Source organism: Opisthorchis viverrini (assembly GCF_000715545.1).
Source record: "Opisthorchis viverrini unplaced genomic scaffold opera_v5_11, whole genome shotgun sequence".
Lineage (NCBI taxonomy): Eukaryota > Metazoa > Platyhelminthes > Trematoda > Opisthorchiida > Opisthorchiidae > Opisthorchis > Opisthorchis viverrini.
The window spans coordinates 409,105-432,566 of record NW_008751667.1 but is presented as its reverse complement, the minus strand read 5'-3'; the positions used below and the strand labels follow the sequence as shown (position 1 = coordinate 432,566).

The 23,462-nt window shown below is 44.1% G+C and overlaps 1 protein-coding gene across 1 annotated transcript in view; it reads left to right on the top strand.

The window, feature by feature from the left end:
- Nucleotides 1-23,462, top strand: part of T265_12704 (hypothetical protein) — a gene marked incomplete at both ends in the record, with an annotated part of 42,035 nt that overhangs the window by 5,592 nt on the left and 12,981 nt on the right. Inside the window, 5 exons of the mRNA XM_009165054.1 lie at nucleotides 134-230; nucleotides 313-456; nucleotides 10,042-10,499; nucleotides 13,335-13,790; nucleotides 18,228-19,039. Of these exons, the coding sequence (XP_009163318.1) occupies nucleotides 134-230; nucleotides 313-456; nucleotides 10,042-10,499; nucleotides 13,335-13,790; nucleotides 18,228-19,039 (1,967 nt within the window). The remainder of the gene's footprint in view (nucleotides 1-133; nucleotides 231-312; nucleotides 457-10,041; nucleotides 10,500-13,334; nucleotides 13,791-18,227; nucleotides 19,040-23,462) is intronic.

The window sequence follows — 23,462 nt, the reverse complement described above, 5'->3', positions numbered from 1 at the left end:
ACAACACGGCCCACTTAATATTGTGTCCCATGGTTTGATTGCCCGATTTTTAGAGTTTATTGTTTTTAAACATCTTCTTCAATCCCTATTTTGGCCAGTCACCAACTTACGCATTTGTTCCCCATTGATGCAGATACTCGACTCCGCTGGCTTATTCGACATTGTATGGTGTGGCACCAGTCTAATCCCCGACATCCCACTTGAGAACAGATTTGTGAACAAATTCCCAGGTTGGTTATTCCCATCTCCACTTTCGTTTTGCAGCCTAATGAAAAGCACTACCTTGGATTTTTGCCTTACTTGACACCGCAGGAGCGTCAAATATACTCGGAAAAATCAATCTTTTCCGGACTCTGGAACTGCATCGACGTTTCTTTCCCCACGTCTACAAATTCTACCCTCCAACCTGGTTTCTGCCGTTTCAAAAACAAGCACTAGTTGTGGACTCTGCGAACGGTGAGGAACGGTGTTTCTCTGTAAATATTTGAAGTTTTTTCCGTCACGGGGCTTCTGATACGCACGTTTGAGTGTCTACAACCAATGATGTTTTGTCAGTTTCTATGTGAGATTCTAATGGACGGCAGTGATTTCTTGTTTGGGGGGGGGGAAGTCCAATGTCAGCTTTCTATCCGTAAATGTCGGTCTGTTAATTTGGTGTCAAAAGGCATTTTTGGTGATCCTTCGACAGGTGCGTTGGAACTGGCGCTTTATATTTCGTTTTTTTCCACCGTTGTTTATCGAGGCTTCTTTGCCCACAATTGTTGTGTTGGCTTGTGATGCCAAGATTTCTTTTTGTAGTCAGATTTTTGTTGCTGAATGGTCCGTACACTCAGTCTGACTTCTCCACAGGTTCGCTTAGCTGAATGGAACTTAGAAGTTTTGTTTGTCTAAAGCTCCAGAGCTCTAAAGTTGTTCGCCAAGGTGAAAATTCATAATGTGACCGCTTGAGCTATGAACAAAATGCGAGAATTAGAGAATAATTCTTTTCCTTCTCAGTCCTACCGACTACAAATATTTGAGCCGTCTGTGAATTGTTGCGTAGCCAGCCCACTTATGGTGAACTACTGCCTCTAGCGGAGTTCCTCACTACCGAGTTCGATTCTCTGTGTGTTTGGTTTTTATGCAAAACTTCAACCAGTACTAGTTAAAACAACTACAAATGGCCTTACGACTCCATTTTGGATTTCAATCTACACCGAAAGCCAACAAGTTTTTTGGAGCTGTTTCATCCTTCTTAGGAGTTATCAGCAAAACGCATTCAACAAATTACCAGGAATTCTATAACACGCGACCTTTCACTTAGTAGTTGAGCTATGTTTTTCCTTTCTGGGTCTTTCTCTTCAAAAATCCAGCTCAAACTGTAGCATGCTGAAAATCTTGACATATTCAGGAACGTGCTAATGACAGTAGTACGGTGGTGAACTACTTTGTGACTTGTTCCAGTCTGTAATCGGTCTCACTATGCAGTTAGGTTTAACTAAACCATACAGATGAATCTGTTCCATCTTGCAACCTTTTGAAAGTTATTTTACAGACTCACTCCAAAGTCTTCTGTTATATCTGACCGTTATTTCCACTCCAGTGCAAGGTGCCAGAAAAGAACTGACAGACAAGGGTACATAACAGCTTTATTCCAAACAAGCGAGTTTGTGCAAGTGCTAAAGTTAAATCGGCTCCGCGCTATTTTTGATCCGGGCTGTCTGCTGGGCATTTAGTGAGCACCCATCAACATCGATCGTGCTTCTATAGAATACCTGAACGGTTCGTGCTTCTGTGGCGTGTACTCATCCGCTTTTGCTGAACTGAGTGAATGATTGACTGGTCTGGATGATTGCCGGCTTTCCTATTGGTAGGGTTCTAGGGTCTCAGTAGGTTCTGGAAGTTATTTTCAGGAATCTGACCTTCCTGATACCTTGAAACACCTTTAGGCTTTTAACGATCATTACTCAATCATTCGCCAACTGACTAAGCTTGTTTGTATCAGTCAGTCGTCTATTGTGACTGGCCAGTTTTGGTCAGCATCATCAAACCTTGACCACTCCACTGGTTTCCTATTGGCTGAATGCCTAGTTTTTATTTAAAAAGATTATATACCTTCTTTTGACCTACCTGAAGCGACCTACCTGAAGCAGGACACATAACCTATCTCACGCCTCTTGTCTACGAAGGCGTGAAACACATTGGAGTTTTTCTTGACTGACAGCCTCCAGTGAAATGATGTGAGCGCTCAAACTAGCCGAGTTGTATCAAGGTCTGGGTACTGGTGAAAGGAAGAAGGCTTCCGCTGCGACCCAGTCCATCTTCCGAGGGCCTCTTCCGGCCGCATCCAGGGCCGCCTTCGCCCGGCCCCTGAGGGGAACCTTCAGCGCCACTCACTTACCCTGGTCTGTATCCAGTCCAGCAGCCCCCGCGGCCTGCTCAATGTCCTCCAGGAAGATCCGAGCATCCCCATCCTCAAAGGGTTGTGGCCAGATGATCTTCATCCTGACCCTGGTCACGGCACCAAATGAAAGGAAGAAGGCATTAACTGCGGCGTTGTTTATTAGAAAATGTCAACTGACCAGTTAGACTATTGGACAGGGGAGCAAAACTCTCGTATGCATCTTGTTTACAAAACTGAATATCCATCTTCTCGTTGCACGCGTCTTCTTGGACTTTCCTGCATGTTCATTGACTGTTTCCCAGTTGCAAGCAAATGCTACAGAGCAACTCCACAAATTCCGTAATAGATCTCACTTTTCAAGAGACGCAAAATGGAATTAAGAAAAAACATACTACTCACATGCCCCCCAGTAGTAGCACCGTTGCCCTGGTAGCCATCCTTGTTCATGGTGCTGACGCTGCACTATGCGACCAGAAAACCAGTTCAGTAGTGCTCTTATTGTTATATTCTATATTGACCACATGGCTGATGCGTGAATGCATGATACTCGTACGTGGGTTAGCAGTAGGCTGTACTTCTACATCGTTTTATGTTTCTTGGTACAAAATGTACCTGTTCAAGTTGATCTATCTGTTGCCTCACATCCGAGTGATCACATCTGGGTTTACAAAGATGGCGGCGAAAAACACAACGGCTGGCAATCGGAAGTTAGCCGTTGTGTGGGCAGTGCTCGACGCTTTCAGGTCAGAGGAGCTCTTTTGTCGGAGGTCTTCTTACTTGCAACCTGATGACTAAACCATACCTGTTGATGGCTTCGAGATTCGTCGCATTCATTTTCACATTACTGTCGGATTTCGATTTCCTCTCATCTGACACATGAGACGAGTCCGCGGCCACGGTGTAAACCAGGCGCAGTGAGGCTGTCAGGGATGACCAAGGTATATTTTTAGTTGTCCGACGTCGAAAGTAACTGATCATACATAGATCTCCGGATAGGATGATGGGGTTGATGATAACCTCTTGAGAACTTCCCTAGCATTTCAGCCTTGCAGGACAGCTTGTAGACGGGGGTGAGGTTTACAACAGTTGGCCTCATTGGAATAAACACTCTTTTCTTTCATAAAGGAAACTACTCACAAGGCTGCTAAAAACTCTTCGAAAGCCCCTGACCGGTTTCGCCCTTCTTGGGGCTCATCAGGTAGGCGCAGTCACCAAGTTTCTGTCAACCTTATGTTTTATTTTTCTTTCGATCATTCTACAGCTAATGATGTGCACTGTCGACTCAAATTTGAGTTTAACGCTTCCTCAGTCTGACATAGATCAACAAGAATGATCTTTCCAGAAAATGGGGGGCTTCTTGCTGTCGTTGTTCATTGCGTGTGTTTTCTTACGTGTTATCTGTCTTTATCAATCAACTGGTTTTGCATCGAAATCACCTGGTTCCCAACCTTGATTCTCTGGAACGATGTGGTGGAGAATTCGACAAACTGGTTAGATCTGGCTTTTTAATGTACTACTCATAAGGTTGCTGAAAATCCGTCGACAGCCCACGACCGGTTAGATCTACCTCGTCACAACAATTGTTCCAGATGTCCTACTCAGCTTACCTACACACTCAATTAGAACTTTGCTCAATCGTTTTGTTACAAATAGTTCGATGTGGCGGAAAACAATTTCACTCGAGCTCTGATCTTGACCAAATATGATTGGCCTCCCATACCACGTGAGTGAAGCGTCCTGACACACAGCGATTCATTATTTGCTGCCGAAAAACTGTATTCATGTCAAAACATTATGAGTTGCCGTTATGTTCAATCGATTGCTACCCATTCATGGAAGCAATCAACCATGAAGGCCAAGATTGGATTGCTACAAGTGCAACCGCTGCATTGATTTTGTTCCCAGTTTTGTTCATTTTGTACCGTTCCACACGGTTTGAGACATAAAGGAACTGATAGGATCGTTTTTAGTTGCTGAAAAACAAAAAGGGGAACATTTAAGAAAGGTTCCGAATGGTAGGGCGTTGGAATATTGGTTGCCCGGACAGCCACCATGGAAGTAAATGAAATCTCGTGGGGGTGAACTAGGATCGATTATGAACGATCAGTACAACGAGGGAACCACGTCGCTTCGATAAATTGCATTCACCAGAATTGATGGAGGTTTGCTATAGTTTCTGACCAACGAATGGGCACTCAATGAATAGTTCAGTCGTGAGATTTAGTTCAGAGGAGTTTGTCGCTAGTGAACTTTGTAAGTTTGGCACTAAGACCACCTGTTTAGTGTTTACATCAAGTACCGTTTTCTGTTTTCTCTTTCCAACACCCTAATCTATCCAATAGGCAGGTACACAGGAAAACTTCTAGAGTTGTATAAATTCCCGGAAAAAGCTTATTTTTCCAAGGTAATTAGAAAGCAAGTGTTTGGTTGTGCAACGGGGATTTCCATCGAAGACGGTGTCCAGCACCAAAAGTTGTGTTGATTATGCCATGTATTTTGCATGCCACATCATCGGTTGCGAAGTGAGTGCTGTTTTCATGTACCATGTTCAGAGTGATGGAAGCAAAATGGTGGCCAACCTTTGGTCTGGCAGAGGGGTATGAAAGAGATCATGGGAACTGTCATCACGACTCGCCTTCCAGAATGGGGACCGTGTGATCCCCATTTTGCATAGTTGGAGGCGCTGCAATATGTGGCTGATAGTTGATCGATGTCAGCGGTGTTCTTGTTGTCCGTTTCTGTGCAGATTACCGGAATGAGCGCCCGGAGGTGTGGTAGGCTAGAAGTGTTTCTTCCCCGTTTACTTCTGTTCTTCTTTTCAAAATGAAGCCTTCAAATAAATCCTGGTGGTGCTGCAGTAAAGCATCAGTGTTTGACTCGTCGATGATAATTCTCCAAAACTTGGGAATCGTTTCAAAAAAAATCATCGTGAATCAATAGGACTCCTGTATAAAATATCTTGAGGAAAATGTCGAAGTAAGCTAGATGAATGCAACTGCCGAGCAGAATTCCTTGCACGAACTCGTGTCTCTCGTACACTTTGTGGGTGAACATGAGTGGACTAACATGAGATGTACTCAATAGACCACTGACAACATCACTCTGACCGGTGCTGGGAAGTTTCTGATGAATTGGGTGAACAAACCCACAGTCATCATCATAATCTCAGCTGCCGTTTTATCCGGAACTCCTTTTAGTGGTTTATCAGGTTAGTTAGAATTCCAACCTTGGTACTTTGAAGCGCACTTTACCCAAATCTGATGTTCAGATTTCTTGTAGATGTACATTTCAACCGAGACCTTGGCCTTGATGCTTTGGTTCAATATTACTCAGATGTAACATTGTCTTGTGAAAACCCATAGCCTGTGTCTGGGACAAACACTGTGGAAGTTTACAGTGTGTTTTCAAATTTAAGTGACCCGTCACACCAATTTTATTTGTCGTCCACCTCACACGGGACGATGACAGAACCTGGATTTTAATTTGTGGAGATAAGTGCTCATTTGCCACCTAAGCCAGTATTAGCGGGCGGCTTAAGTGGTTCTTTCGTTTGTGACCAACTCATATTGGACTCACGTATTCTTACTTGCATACATCGGGTCTTCTGGCTGGTTACGAAATAAGATTGATGGAAATTCAAGCACTGGACCTACCCAACCAGTCTAAAACGGCAGAACCGGTAGTGGAATGTTCAAGAACTCCCATTAGCACAGATGACAACACGTAAGCACATCTTGTTGCGCAGTGCAGTTGAGAGAAAAGCCGGCTGACAAAGAGACGCGTACTGGTTTCGCACTGCTGGTTCAGCACACTTGCTTGTGATAAGTCTGTGGCAGCAGATAGTGGTAAACACTGAGATGTGGCCGGTGTTAGCACTCTCGCGAAAGAGGCCTCCCTCACTGACGCAGACGCTGTTTACTCAAAAAACACTGGATAATAAAGCCATTCGGTAAATGAACAGGTGACCAACAACTGATGTCGAGCAAAAAGACATGCCCACCATCTCACACCACAGACAGACGGCATCAACTTCTGCATTATGACAAGCCTGAAGAGAGATAATGTTCAGTCTCGTGCGTCAAGTCAGCGCTTGACGTTCTCAGTCAAGACGAAGGAAGCATGCAACGGTATCCCGGAAGTTGCCGAAGCTGCAGAGCCACTGGCCTGGTTTAAGAGGGTCACTTACCGAGTGACCATTAAGCAACCTAAGAAAACCCGTGAGCGTGAATTTTGCCGGGGTTCATCATCCAGATCTTAGGTACCACAGGACACTAGACAGACTATCCTGCGACAGTACTAGGAGTGACCATACGGACCAAAACAGATTAAAGCCTCCCTAGTCCCTATAACGGTGGAACAGTGAATCAGGTCAACGGTTTTTCGGGAAATTACATAATGGAAATCAGCTGTCCGCTTTTCACCTTCAAAGAACAATGCGAAGCGGTATGTTCAGCTTTCGTCCGTATCAGAAATCACTTCCTGTGAACATCCTCGTCTGTGCTCAATCAAATCAAACCATGCCTCTCTACAGATGGTCTCACGTGTGCGCTATGAGGCGGGTATATTAGTAACATAGGCCAAAAGTTGATCGCAAACGGAGGTCATTGTGCCTAACGGTTATTTTGCTCCAATCTCCAGTCAGCTAGTGAGCTTCGGCAACATGCCAGCTATCAGAGAGTTTAAACATTAAAACTTTGAAGAGAAAGACATTTATTCCATTTGATATTCAGTTGTTTTCCTGATTTATCTCACAAATTCTGATAGGAAGGATCTATCTAGAAGAAATAAACTTTTTTTCTAAAAAGTGCCAATATCAACAAGTGTAAAATAGATTAAATCTTTTTTTCGATCAAAATGCAAACTCTGAAAATGTCGATCTTTCATGATTAACGGTAAGACTTTAGCTGATTTCTGAAGGAAAAGGTTAAGTGATCCTCTCAGAGCACCACAATTAATATAGTTTAGACGTACTGAACTACTTATAAGGTTTCTAAAAGCTCTCCGATAGCCCACGACCGTTTTCGTCCTTCTTTTGGCCCATCAAGTGGGCGCATTACGCATCACACTTATGTTCTACTCGACCTTAGATTGCACGTAATTCGACCTATACATTCATCTGCATACCAAATTGGTTTTGACACGGGATCCACCCAGGACCCCGGGTGACTCACCTGTTTATGATATTTTTAATACAGTTTATCTCGCTCGCCGCCTAAGTCTGTGGAACTGGCTAGACAAATAACATCCACAAAGAAAAAAAACCTCATCGGATTGACCCAGTGGTGAATAAATTCCTGAAGTCACTGATGACGTGATTCGTTCTTGTCAACACCTGGTATTAGGTATCAGCGGATGGCTCGGAAAGAGGCTATGGAACACCCAAAACGGCTATCACCATCAGGATCATCCTCAACGGAATGATTCTGGTGCTCAACACGAGTCCTTCAGTGCCGTATAACTATGGTTTAAGAAGCCTCATTATGAAGAAAAGAATAAAAGTGAACTGGGAGGAGACTTAGTTCTACTCTCATTTCCCAGTGTTTACACCTACACACATTCAGTTATTCTGCATAGAAACTGATAGCAAAAACACCGTTGACGTCGAGTAACGGTCACATAACGCAGCGTCTCGAATTGGGTACAGTGAGGATCACGCAGTCTCCGACAGTCGCTCCGACAGTACCCAGACTTTTCGTAATCTCTTCCTTACCCCTCGCCTTTTGCGCCAATCTCAACTGGGCACGGAAATGGCACTCTCTTCACAAGCACAGATATGGACTGTGCACTACACGGCCTAACCACCGTAACGTTGGGCATATTCTTCGATCGAACCCTTTGTTGAACAACGGAGTCTTTCGACTAATTGAGGTCCAGTAGTCTCCAGAACAAATTATTGTGATGTAGACTGTTTGGACAATGGGTGACTCGTCTGTTTCATCGGTGTGCGTCCTCAACAACTCCAATTTCGGGTGCACTGCTCCGATTGCCTTCCGGAAACAGATGACCAGTGAATTCCAACGGCTATGGAAACACTTACTGGGTTATCCTGTAATTGTAATTTCTACGCATGGGGAGAAAAGCAATCTTGCAACAAACGGCAAGCTGGCACAGTACTAAAGTCTTCGGTAGAGGTAGAGTAGGATTGACTAGGATGTGATCCAATCAATGCACTTGTTGATGCAGTGTAATGCAGTGGATGGGTATTTGAAAACCAGCAGTGTAATCAATTCATTGTAGTCAACTCGTAAGGACTGAGGCCCGCCGCGTTTACGCCAATTTTTGTAATACATCAACATCAGTCTATCTGGATCAGGGTATCTGTCGGTTTTGTTATATCTGCTGATTCGCCGACCTGTTGTATCTGCTGCTAGCCCGCCCCAGTGTCTAGTGCCGGAGAAAAAAGACTTACAGAAGGGAACACAACCGCTATATTCCGAACAAGCGAGTAGGAGAGTAAAAGTTACGACGGCCCCACGGTATTTAAAGAGGACTTTCTGACATTGATCCAGGCACTCTGATAGGCGTTAGTGAACACACATCAACATCGATCGTGCCTCTGTGAAAAGCCTGAACGCAGATCACATTCGGTCGTGCTTGTGTGGCGTGGATGAACAACCATCAGCTTTTGCTGAATTGATCGAATTATTGACTGGCCTGGATGCTTGCCAGATTTTCTGTTGAGATTTTGGTGGGGCAGTAGGTTTCGGGCGTTTTGAGGCTATATTCAGACATCTGACCTTCCTGATAGATTTGCACGAAAAACTCCTGTGAATGTTATACTACATCATTTTTGCCACACAAATTTTTCATAAAAGTTCGAAATATTGGGATCCTTCCATACCGGCCAATCAGAAGTTTGAAGTCAAATCAATATAACTCACGGGATATCTATTCTCAGGAAAATTTGACGAGCAAAAAAGCTGTGTACTGGAATTTGAAAAGACATGTATGGTTGAAATTCAAGATTAACTTTCATGTTCTGGTGTTGGACTGACAACAGCCTCTAAACAAACTTTTTCCAACCATTTTCAATATTGTGCACCTCGTGTGTCCTTAATCACTCCACTCAGCAATAGCTTATCCTGCGCGTGAATCCGCTGGCGAGAGAAAGACGGAAAGTATGTGACCATCGCATTCATTTATGTGTCTGAAATGTCTTCAGATCTTCAAATTTTGACGGATTCGACTCCTTTTGTGCTTCCAGCTCGGATGTGTTCACCATGAAGCGCGGTTCGATAAATACTTTCATTTGCATGCGAAGTTCGTTCTGACAGGATACCCAGCTAAATTGTGCTGATTATCTCATTCATGATAGTTTGGTTATCTCTGAAAAGGGTGAAACAGATCGCGGGTTAACGAAAAGTTTTCAGCAACCTTATGAGTAGTGCGTAATGTCTGTGAATGCATCTGATTCGCCCCTTCACATACATCCACACAAGCCTAGCTACTACTATGCCAGTAGTGTTGCGTTCGTGGATTAATCAACTTGGCGGAAAAATATGACTGCGATAGTTCCCGTATTCAGCAACAGCGGAATATGGCTTCCTAGTTCCCTTCTTGCATAGATGTGATGGTCAGATAAGTCCAAGGTTTTTAACTTTTTCTTTTTCTTTGTTTCTTGTAATTTTTGCCCCGATTTCGGCTGCTTACACTCCCAGCAGGTAAGACCAATAGTTCACAACCCAGCTTCAAACATACTTACATCGTCAAACCGGATAGTGGTACACAAGGAAAGGGGATCTATTTGTTCCAGTCACCCAACTGCTATTCGTTTCGACAGACACCCACCAATACCAACTGCACACTCAACAACCTTACGGGTTTCGAGCAAGATCCGAACCGTAGCCCTCAGAATCAACTCTCTCGTTCTGCTAGCTTGGTCGAACTGGACACTGTGGAGGTACGCACGCCCAATGTGAATGGACTGCTACCAGCTCTGGATGTGGTACAGCGTTACGAGGAGAACCCTGTTCTGCTGCAGGGCTGTAAGACGGATTTGCGTGTGTACGTATTGATCGAAACCCTAATCCCTTTACGCATCCACGTGTACCGTGATGGACTAGTTCGACTGGCCAGCCAACTGTATCAAAAACCGGAAAAGAGAAATTTGTGCAAGGTATGTTCCACATGAGTTCAACCACACGCCCACTGACGGTCGGCGTTTTTTGCGAGAGGTACCATCTCACACCGTTCACACGTTTTCCAACTCTAACGTTTTTAGTAATCAAGGTCTCAACGATCTCACGAATCGCGCATCTATATGTAGAGAACTGGTTCGCTACACTACTACCCTAAAATGGCACATCAGGTGAGGGTCCCCACTGCTTAGCCCGCAATCTCACCAACTGGGGAACCAACCCGAAGATGTGAATCTATTGCTGATATCATTTTCACCATTGGTCGGTTGATTATCTTTGCTGGTTAAACGAAACCAGACGCTCAACAGTCGTTCCCCGTTTTCACAGTTTCAAAACAAGATCCTTCGAGACAATAGTTAGTGATTAGTTCGATGACGTAAGCTCTCTGACTGAAATTTATCTTCCTCCAGGTGGTTTTCTCCGCTTGGTTGTCCGGGCGTAACCAAAACTTGTGGAGATGGAGCAATGTTAGTCGGAACAACGGAACAGCTGGTCTGATGCGCACGCAATCTAATAATTCAAATCAATCATTGCTGTCTGCGGTACCTTCATCTTGGTTTACTTTTTTTGGAAAGATTTAGTCGGTTGCTGGGAAAATATTCACATACTTTTGGTCTGTGAACTCTAGAGTCTTTTGTGAACAATGAGGCTTTCATGGTTGTACGGCAGTGACGCATCGGCGTTGAGCACTGATGCCATGCTGTCGATGATGATGATGATTGTTAAACGTCTACAAAGAACAATCAGAACATAAAGGAAACTACTCACAAGGTTGCTGAAAATTCTTCGACAGCCCACGACCAGTTTTGCCCTTCTTGGGGCTCATTAGGTAGGCGCAGTCTCCAAGTTTCCGTCAACCTTATGTTCTACATGAACTCAACAATCAGAACAGATGCATGGATGGATGGTCTCCCCACTTTGCTGGCAAACGATGTGGAATTCGAAGTTACAAAACAATGCTCACAAAGGAGGGTAGGGAGAAGACAGCCCTAATTGTCTTTTGACACCTGCTGTGATGTGTCGCTGTTTTTTACCGTCGATGTTGGAAACCGCATTTGCAGACAAAATCTACTCCGGCGACACCAAGACCATATTTCTCAGATTTTGTCTAAATCATGTTTCATCAAGCACCTTCACCTCTAGCAGCACCAATCCTGGTTTCCAACTGTCTTGTGAGCAGAGAGAGCTTAATGTCACAACCGTACTTAATAAAGCTTCAACATTATTGGTTTGGTATGGAGAATTTTAGTGCCAACCGGATGTGTCCATCGCTCTGCGAGAAGCGCTTAAGTTACGGAAAGGTTTCCTCATTTCCTCTTATCTGTAGTGTCTGTTTCACCAAACATGTTGAAAGTTTGTGCGAACGGAGATGACGCACGCGCCCAGAATCCGTGATAGTAGAGAGAATACTTATACTTCATACCAGCTGATTTCGCGTATGCGGTAGTTTCAAATTATACTAGACAAAAGGTCATCGGTGGCCTAGTCGCGTCCTCACCCATGCCGAGTTCCAATCCGAAAGGAATCACTAAGCGAGCATTCTTTACTTTCAAGGAATTCTACCTGGAAATACTTGGAAGGGTGTTGAGTTTAGTGGTCTGGTTGCCCTAAAACCTACTTTACCAGGAGTGTGTGGCAAAATAAAAATAAAAATTAATAACGCTAGATCAAGTACACAATTACACAGTGGGTCAAATGGAGCCGACTTACTTAGAATTGTTCTTTTTTTAAATAGTTCGTCGTTAGCCAAGGTCAGCGGATAAATAATCATCCAATTGTGGTTGTCCAGGGATCTTTTTTCGAACAGTTCTCACATATAATAAAATCCGAAGATGGTCTGAAATGTTTTGATATCAGGGTTAGTACACAAAACTCACGAATGACCACTCTAGGTGCGAGCGAAATCAGAAGAGAGTGGCGAAGCACGTGACCACGGTTGTCCTTGTGTGTAACTGTACAAATGCGCGTTTTTCTAGTTTGTGCGTATTCAAACAAAAACGGTTATGCAATTGACGAAATACGTAGTGTTATAATGGAAGCAAAATAAAGGTACAAAACACCGCATCAACAGCGAGCAGGACTTTGGTCAGCATTTGACCATGGTTATTCTCACATGCGATTTGCCAACTACCGGATGTCATCGTAGGTATTTATGCCATTAGTTATTTATGCGCACCGCTCAAAACACAAAATATTTTCATGACACTCATATAAAATTTTATTATATCCAATGCAGTGCTTCTAGGGTTGTCAGCAACGAAGGAGGTTGTCTAGCGAGTACTAAATAATGTAGGGTGAACGGAAAGCCCTGTGTGATGGTGATATCTTTGTTCTGATCACTTCTTACCTTTCAATCAGCTGTTGCCAAAGGACAAGTCCATCGCTCACGTGTTCTCAGGTGTTTACTTAGCTTGCTGGTATCAATAGTGTCATTTTGTGTTCCAAAAACCACATTGTTTCAGACTTCGCGGGTTCTCCTCAAGACGGAGACCTATGTTTTGACCGGCATGGTCCTATGCTAACCATTATCGGGACGAGTCCAGGACTAACTCTCAAAAGTTTTGAGCAGTCTGACTTTGTTAATTGTCCTCAAGTAATTTCACCAGCAATCACGTGTCAACTAAGCAGAACTAACCACCTCACTGTGTCCCATCCACTTGGAAGAAAATAACTGTGGCAGCACAGGACGTTGTTCCAGATTAATTACTGCATTCTTCAAAGATCAATTTTGTTGCCTACTTCCTATGCTTTTATCATACCCTATCATTACCATGTCATAATCACCTCAACTCCCCTTTTTTTACGAATATCAGCACACTATGCATTTGACTAATTATGCAATCAACAAACTTCATCATCCGCCGAAATCCAAAACCACAGAACTCAATGTGTCCGATCAAAACATGTGTCACATGAAGTCCGAAACGTGTAGCCCAGCTGAAGAGAACACTGACAATGTGCAGGAATGGCAGTGTAAACGAAGTCTACGAGACTTACTTCAGTCTCCGGAAGCGTTTATTCCTCCCGAAGAGGTCAATCCGGATAACTGGAAACATATCGATCCGGTTAAACTATGGAATGAATTAGACTCGATTATTCGACTGACGATCTTCGCTCTAGTGCCTCACTTCAAAGTGGCCTATTGGGCCAAGTATGGACGTCCACTTTCAAAACAGACTTTCGAGCCAAACAGAATCCCCTCCAGGAGTGAAGTGCAAAGCGACCAGGGAACACGTGGAGGTTTATCTCATGACCCATGTTGTTTCCAGGTATAGTCAAACAGTGGAGCGGTTGTTCTGCGAAGTTATTTTGTATTTTCTGCCTACTGTTGTCTAGTGAGTAGTAAGTCATTACTATCATTCTCTTGGTCCTCACTCTGACCTTGTATTGACGTTCAGCATAGGTATCTGTCTAACTGAACACTGGAACAGCATTTTGTTTGCACATCCAATCAAGAACTCCAAAAATAAGGACTTGTCTGAGGTTCGCTGAGATTAGGCATCCACACGAATTTCGTTCCAAGGTTTTGTAACGTGTTTACACCCTGGCGCTCAGGTAGAAGAAAAAACAGATCCAAATAATGGAATTGCAAACATTTTGACCGCGTAGATCCAAGTTAATGACACTTTAGCCTGAAGAAATTCCAGTGGTGATCATTTGTATCGGGTTGGCGACCGTGGCCCCCCTGGACGAGGATCCTATTTCTCAATCCAGCAGTGATTAATTGCTGATATAAAAAAAGATAAAATATCATTTCACCTGCCAATAAGCTTACCTAAAGAAATGACCGTTTCACAATTTCCATTGTTCTGCACGCCTTCAAAGCGACTTTGCTCGGTAGACCAGTAGAGGGAAGGAACAAGTAGTGTGCTTGGAAGTTCCTTCCACTCCAATAGCATGTGAACAAGTACAATATTATGTGGTGATGTAAAATCCCTTCTTTCGATCAAGCCTTTTATCAGTAGACTAACCACATCGTCGGACTTGCCGAGCATGAATTTGCGCATTCTGGCGTAATCTTCAAGCATATTAACCGGTTACCAATCCCAATCGGGTGATGTGGTAAGGACGTTTTACGCACAACGAGCTCGGTTAGTTTCTACTCACATCTATAGTTGGCTTCCTGCTAGGACTTTTATGTGGACTCCTAATACCGACTTCTTTTCTTTGTTGTCTAGTTAAGTGCGTTTCTAAAGGACTGTGCAAGAGAGTTTTCATAAATCTATGTTAATGGACAAATGCAAGTATGCACTATGAGCAGTCAACGTTCTGTTTACCCGGCGTAAATTGAAACCCCAGGGCCGCGGTGGAATGTCTGATTAGTGCCAAGTTTATTCCAAGAAACAACAGCAGGGTATGCAAGGCACGAGAAAATTCCCTCCTTCGTCGTTCAACAGTCTCCTGTCAAACTGCGCTGGCATTCTTCCGTAGGCTGTTGTGTTCTGCCCAGTAGTCTACTGATATCAATCACCTACGGGCCGTCGTGCGAACGATTGGGCCATTAGCGTAGATGCTCAGGTGGTCACTGGTGCAAGAAGCACAACTCCGCTTTAGGGCTCTACGGGAACACTGGCAAATGCGGTACCCAGACCTGTCAGGTTAGCTAATCTCAGGAAAAACGAGCATATGTCTCACCATGTGTTCTCCATGTGTTCTTAATTTTCAATTGAGCTTTCCTCTTGTGGGTGAATCCGGTCTACACTGAAAAGCCGACAGTTCCATCTGAGAAATCGATACCCGCCTAGTCGATCAATACGTGGCAACTTGATGTGACGAAATGATGAGTGGCGCCATATTCTGTGTAGATGTGAGCTAATCGCAATGCTTGTCAGCCGCTTGTACCCGAATGGCTACGAGTTCACACTAGTAGCCGGGAGGTTGCTCCCCTTGGTCTATATCCCCCGAAAATACCAACAATTTTTAATAACACCGATAATTCTGCCGCACTGTTTGGCATGCGATTCACATGTGCAAAGTGTAAGATGCTGCTACAAGCTTGCGTGGGAACATCATACTTGTAGGTGAGCCAATTTACGTGATAGATAAATGTATAAGTTGTATAAGTCCCGGTGGAGTGGCTAGTGATGAGATTAATTCTCGAATGAGTGAGGCCGGGGCAGCTTTTACAAAACTCTGGCACCTATATCGCCGATGTGACGTGAGTTTGTCTGTCAAGGGCAGGGTGTACACGGCTCTAGGGATCACGATTGTGCAAAGGGAATACAAAGGTTATCAAGTTTTGGATAATATGTCTTCGTTGCATTTTCTGAATTTGGTGGGAACATCGGATCAGCAACGATTAGTTAGACCAGAAGGAACTCTCCCAAGATGGATGAAACACTCACTTTCCATAGGTTACGGTGGATAGGTCATGTACTCCTCATGCCTGAAAACCGTTCGCCTTGCAGAGCCCTTTCAGTTGGACCCTGTGCTGAGTGAGGGCGATCCAGAGGTGGACAGTATATGACCTAGAAACGAAGTATTAAAATCCTAACCAGTAAATTCAGTCAGGTTGACAACAGTTCCCTCCCAGGATGTGGATCTGACAGAAATGGCCCAACCGCGCATCGCGTGCATCAGAGCAATCGCCTTCAATGCGTAGCTACCCACACAATCGCCTTCAAGGCTTGGCCGTTTCCCCTGCAATCCCTCACCCGATAATCGAGACTGCAGCAGCTGGAACCAATGAGCCTATAGTACATTGTTCATAGCTGACATACGGAAGTGACTGACTGATGGATTGACAGGACTGCAGCTTGGTTGAAAATTTTCTTTAACGGTCTAAATCGTTACCATCCATTTACCCTAGGTATCTACTATGTCTGTAAAACGAACTCGATTAGCGTTGCTTTGTCACAACATGGTTCACTGTTGACCGCAGGCTGCTCTTCGCTTCAAACACATGAGTTGAAAAGAACTTCGTGATTTTTTTGTTCTGCAAAGTTTACAACATTTAGGCGGAATTTCATTTTGGTCCTTTGCAGTATAGATGTGCGCCAAAATTGTGGTATCGACAGCACCAACTGCAGTCAGTTCTGATAACCTGCAAAGGTTACACATTGTACATCAGCTTAGTGCACATTCAGACAGTGCTAGCCTCTAATGCTAACCGGCTATCCTTGTTGAAAGCGGTTACGTTCGGAATTTTGTATCCAAATTAACCGAGTTACTGACACCCAGAGTGTCTGGTTGGGTTTGCGTACTACTGTTGAGCCGTGTATGCTGTTTAAATAGCTGTGTGTGACATTTTAATTAATCGACTGCAGTCATTATTGTTCGCCTATTGGCGACGGTTCGCATACTTGGACGTTGTTGTGAAGCTCACGATCGTGTTCTTCTATCAAACTCATTGCCACAAGATACACGTGGATGTGGCAGGATTGCTGTCGCACTGTTTGCAATGAGCTTCGATGACAGTCCGGCGATGTGGTTGTGAATTTTGATGTCTATGGCTCACAACAATCTGGCCACCAACAAGATGGGTGAACGTAAATGAACAACGTTGATGTCTAAAGTATGTACAATTCGACGACAGACTCACCTGTAACCCAGCAGAATTCCTCGTTTATGATGTTCTTAAGCAATTGAATGTGTTTCACCAGGCCGCTTCATGTTTCAGTTGGTACGGCGTTCGATACATCGCAATACACTGCGTAAACGTTCATGCAGAACATAAGGTTGATGGAAACTATGGGACGACACCTACCTGATGAACATCAAGAAGGGCGAAACCTATCGTGGTCTGTCGAAGAGTTTTCAGCAAACTTATGAGTAGTGTGTTAGATCAAAGCCTTGACGTCTCTGGTGTTGCTGCATTTTTCTGCGATATATTCGTTTTTTTCCATGCTGCCATGGAAAACAAATATATCGAAAAGATTTCGCACGTAAAAACTACTTTTAATCGGGAGCACCATGGAAGAGTTCAGATTGGAAAAATTTCCTTCATCATCATTGTCAGCTGCAATAACCGCGTGCTCCTCGTACAGTGATTGTGGCTGCCGCAGTTTCGTTCACCCAAAAAAATTTTTTCGGGGGTAGTCCTTTGGCACCATTACGCAAGACCATCAATCAACACCGTAGTCAGGTAGTTGCGCATTGCAGGCGGGAGCTGATAAATTGGTGCATAAATCGAGCATTGTCAGTGGGCTGTCAAGTGGGGGGTTGAGGGTTGGAAAAGTAGCTATGCATTCAAGGCAATAACTTTGATGCACGAGCGCCGTTGAGGGCGCGACTGAGCCATGTCTGACAATGTCTCTAGCCATTGGCTCCTTCAAATTTCCTCTTTGACACTATTCCAATGATATCGTCCAAAATTTTTGCGGTCTGAAGCTGCCATAGTCACTCTTACTAGGGTGGTAAATTTTACCGCTGCTCATTTGCTTTCAACTTTGTTTTTTGGGTTCTTATTGACACCCTGCACGCTTAAACGTAGAACTTAATTGTCCCTCACAGGTTGATGCATTGTGATTTGTCTTCTGTTAGCCAAGCAGTTTGACAGCGCCACGTTCCAAATGATTCGCCAATTGTACGTTCACGTTTTAGGAATTCAAACAATAAACTTGCTGATAGGTGAAATGTGTTGGAACACTACGATGTGCGACTGATGGAAAGTTGAGTCCCAGGAAGAGTGGACGCACCAGCGCATTGTCCAGATTTGCATAAACCACAATGAATTTCAGAACTTTTTTTCCAATTTTCTGCGACAGATCCTCGGATTCGACTTCCTTCTCGTTGAACCAGACAATCATCCCATACTCCTCGAGGTGAACAGTAACCCCAGTCTCCGTACGGACGCAATGCATCACTTCAGTCGATGGCCAGTATCTGACACTCATCCCACAACAGGTAGTTCTTTGGCACCATTACGCAAGACCATCAATTCAACACCGATGACAGCAAAAGCAACCCCTTCAAGGCTCCTCGCTGAGACAGCTACCTTGTTATCTGCTGCGCTGGGTGATCGCTATGCAGAGTTCGAGCGAAGTAGTGTTGACGAACAGGTCAAAGGAGGTCTGGTACACTGCACGCTGAAGGTGATTGCTAGGAAAATACGCAAAAGGCGAGTAGCGCAATCTGATACCATAATGCATCGCACAACGGAAACCGATTCACCGAAATCCCGAAGTCCTCTAGACTGCAACCTAATGACTGCGCCCATACAAGTAAACCAAATTATAGATATTCAGCTTCCAGCTCTCACTGTTCCACAGAACTTGGAACATCCGGCTGAGAATTCACTGAAAAGAATAGGCCATCCGTCTGAACTGATTTCAAACACAACCCTACTACCAACCATAAGATGCGGTGCACGAAAACGTGACTTTGGGAAGATAGAATCCACTCTCAAGCGTCGAGTAATATGTCAGAAATTCGTGATGCCGAAGGGGTTCAGAGCAGCGACTCAAGGTGTTTCAGTTTCGAATTCCACAAGACCACGTGAGAATAAGGTTGAAAACACTTCAATAGTCACGGCTACTGAAGCGGATCGCAACAGTAATACACTTCGAGTGACTACCAGGTATGGTGTGGAGTGTACTACAGATGTGCTCAATATCGTTTTTATATGAAATAATAAAAGCTACCGTCATGAAGCTTCGCATAACTGAACGTATTGTTACTGTGTCCCTGTACATTCTTTCTGCAACATATGAACCCAAGTTAAGCCATTTCTGGGTAAAAAGTTTTATTTCACTGCAAAATTCGTATTTACGCTCATAATCTGTCCACACTGACCGACTGCTCTCAGTGTGCTGCAGAGTAACACAGATAAGTGAATTAATCGTATAACCTAGTGTAAAACTGTACGAATCAACTCGATGGACTAAGAGACTTGGTCCTCGTTCACCAGACACTGTTTGGCAGCACACATTGGACTTTAACCCAGAATTTAGAGAAATGATGACTGATCTGCCATATCGACCGAGTAACCCCACACTCGAGAACGCAGACTGTCGAACATCAATAGTCTCAGGATGTCGTCATCAGACCAGCACACATTCAGCAGTCAGAATGTAAGAAGTGACTGTTAAAATGCGCCTTTGTTTTTTTTATTCAGTGATGAAAATAACCGGGGAACAACGTACACACCTGGTCGAAAAATAGAATTTATTTTAATTGAACTGACAATCTGTCTGGCTGTGTCTGTCCCCTAACAAAGACAAGTTCAAGGTGCAACTTGCTTTTGACGACACAATGCCGGGTCACATGGCCGTACTGGTACTAACAAGCGACGCCCGTGAACCCACTACGGGGCACTATTTGAAACTTGGGTTGATCCTGTGGCCACACCCAACGATATGTGATGCGGATAAACTTTTCGCCATGGTGCTCCGTTATTCCGACATGAGAAGTGCTCATATACTGGAGTGTCGAGTTGCCGTGCCGTGCACCCAGCGTATCCTGCTTTCAGAAGCAATTGCCCAAAGAACCATCCCTAGCATATGAACCGACATTTTGCCTTTGAGGTTACAAGTGATAATTTGCCTCATGGAAAACCACATTCATGGTACTGTCGTAAGGACACTTGACTGTGTCTGCCAGCAAGTCGCCTCTGTTTTTGGTCGATAAAACTGGATTGGTTTGTTCGCAACGGACGTTAGTGTCGGCTTAGCATGTCCTGTGGAGGTAAAATGTCTGGAATCAGTGTCTTCGGTTCCATCTGTCCTGATCACGTGACATCAAACGTAACTCATGATTATCCGTCTTTCCGACTATATCACTAACCTCTTAACTGAGAAGAGTAAAAGGCTAACCCAGAACCAGGTGTAAAGTGAATTCATTGTTAGCAAAATACACTCGTTTGCAGACAAATTTGGCTTTGTGGGAGACTCGCCTGGAGCCCAGCTAAAACCCTCTTTTATGTTTCCAGGCAACTGAATGTGCTGCACCAGGCCGACTCACGTTCCCGTTGCTACGATATTCAAGATATCACATGGAAACATCACAAACGAGAGATTTGGCTGGAATGTGCTGAGGCCGACTCACGTTCCCCTTGCTACGATATTCAAGATATCACATGGAAACATCACAAACGAGAGATTTGGCTGGGTTCCTTCCAAGTCTCTCATGAAAACCAAATTTGTTTGCAAATGAGCCTATTTCGCTAATTTCGTGCAAGTTGAGTTCAAGTAGAACATAAATTTGACGGAAACTGGGGGACTGCGCCTACCTGATGAGCCCAAGGGCGAAACCGGTCGTGGGCTATCGAAGAATTTTAAGCAACCTTATGCGTAGTGCAATACGAATGCAGTGTTTTACTCCATGTTATGTCGACAGCATGCTTCGTTGCTGTAGAGGTGGCATGACAGTCAAAATCATGGTTGTATGAGGAGTGAGATACTGACAGGGTGCCCAAACCGATCCAAAGCCTAACCACAAGGGATTGGGTGTTTGGCGGGAATGTAAGTGCATTGCCATTTTTGAATAACAAGTTACCACGAATGTTCCAACCAAAAAAGCTGGGGGGGGGCAGAGGAATTTGTTGGTCAAACCTCTAATCGTTGCCCAACCTGGTACGAGAAACTTTGCGAATTTCGCACGGCCATCTCTCAGTACAGATCGATGGGTCACGAGAGGGTATACAGACCACCACACCACGGTAAGATTCAGTCTTTTCGTGACAGGACCCCTTAGTGCTGTCTGCACGTTGGCAAGAATGACCCTTGATCATAAGTGCCGAACGAGAATAACCGGCTTCTCACCGGACAGCTGAGGCACATGTAGGCAAGGAAAGCGTAGATTCTTGAATTCTAGTCTAGTATTATTAAAACCTGTTCCCTTCTTTAGTGAAATACACTCATTTGCATAGCAATTTGGTTTTGGCGGAAGACTCCCTGGAACCCAGCTGAACCTCTTTACTTTGCTAAATTAACCAATACGTAGTTTTGTATCGATTGAATGACTGGTTTAAGCAAATTCTAGACCTCTCTGGAACGCGCAGCAGCCTGGTTCATTAGGCCGCCAAAAGATTTGTACGTCATGTAGGTGCCAGCGAGATGGTTAAGTGATTAGAGCGAAAATTTACTGACCGGTCCGTAAATCGAACCCAAACTCGGAATCTCGAATTCTCTTGTCTACGCTTTGAAAATCTGTCAGCATCCCAGCCCTCGTGCTTCCTTCTTGTGCCATGGCAGACAGCCAGCGAAAAGCTGCTACAGCTGAGTACTGTTCACCGGCTTAAAAATTCCGGTTGCATAAATATGAGCCAATAAACTTTCTATTTCCTCTTCTGAATTAAAGTTTTACAAACTTTCAATCATAGCCTCATTTTGTGTCCATATATACTTTTCTTTCCTCTGCACCGGCATAAACACATCAACACGTTTCATGAGAAAAGTGGAAGCTTTCGGCCTTTTTTTAAATTCATTGCTGCTATTCTAGTCACACCGGAAATAGCTGAATTCGTGGCACTTACGTAAATCATCGACAATTTGGGCCTGAAAAATTCTGTGGGAGCAAAGCAAACGAAAGCACACCAAAATTTGAGTAGACCGTAAATTTCTCTGGTTGTTTCAGAAGAGCTTGGTAAACAATCGGTAGTTTTTATTTGGGCGACGTTTCGCTTTTGACACAAAAGCTTCATCAGGCCAAGCGAAAAGGTCACAAATTTGGCCAGGTTATAAGACAGACGGGGAAACAATCAGTAAGTTCTCTTCAGACTAAATCAGTGTTGAGTGTCAATTAACGACTCTTGTAACCAGGGTAAACACGTCGAAACGTGTTGACCCAAGTCCTGGAATAAGTCGGGCTAAAAGCGAAAAGACAGTCAGTGAGACAGAGGGACACACGCGGCCCGAGCAAGTTTATAAAATCTACTATTGCTTTTGGCTCTTCTTCGGATTCTACTCCACATTTATGGACTTACGAAGCATTAGAAAATGCTCCATTATGTTGTTGAAAGAGATCGCCATTAATGGATGAGTCCCTGGACGGGAGGAAATATTGTGTGTGCGTGTGTACAGTTTGGGCAACGCCTGGTGGTCACACTCACTTGGTACAACTTTATTGAGTCTAGCATCGGATAATTTGAACTTGAAGAACTCGGAGACCGAAGTAAAAACAGGTGGCCATAAACCAATCACATGGTCTCAAAGTTTTTTTGATTGTTTTAAGATGCCCGACTCATCGAACGACGACCCGGTAACTGTCCTGGTTGTGACGATCGATTGATTCGCCAGTGAGGACTTCTCAGTCAGGTAGCTTGTCACACGCATGAAACCCACTGGGAAGCTTTTTGGTTGCAAATTTGGGGTTTTGCGGGATAGGTATTTTGTTCATAGTCACACCACTCCCGCTTGAACGATCGTCCTCCTGTTCTGGCGTAATTATTCCGGTGAGTCCACACCAAAGAGAAGCACTGGACTCGAGTTTCGCTCTTATTAGAGCTCATCAACAGTTCATATCCAATGGCCGTACCGGGATTTGAACCCCGGACATCTGACATGTGAGGCAAGCGTGTAACCACCAACGCACTTTGGACGCACCTGAATTTTCATGTCTGAACAGGCGAACGTGTTCACACTCGATTGATGTGATTGGCATGCTCGACTCATCGAACGACGACCCAGTAACTGTCCTGGTTGTGACGATCGATTGGCCCGCCAGTCAGGACTTTTTGGTATTTGGCCTAGATGGGCTAACCAGCGTTGTGATGTAGAAAAAACTATTCTGCACAGCACACTACCAGTTTCATCCTCGTTCAAGCTCATTAAATAGACGTGTTCTGGACTCCCCTATTGACTACCAGACGAGGATGGAGATATACAGGTGTATAAAGTCGCTGCTAACGACAGATCTGACTGAGTCCTTGATTCATCCTTTTCTTTGATGGAATGCACCGAACTAGGACCAGCTCAGTTAGCACGACACTATGGGATGCTATATATATATATATATATATATATATATATATATATATATATATATATATATATATTTATATA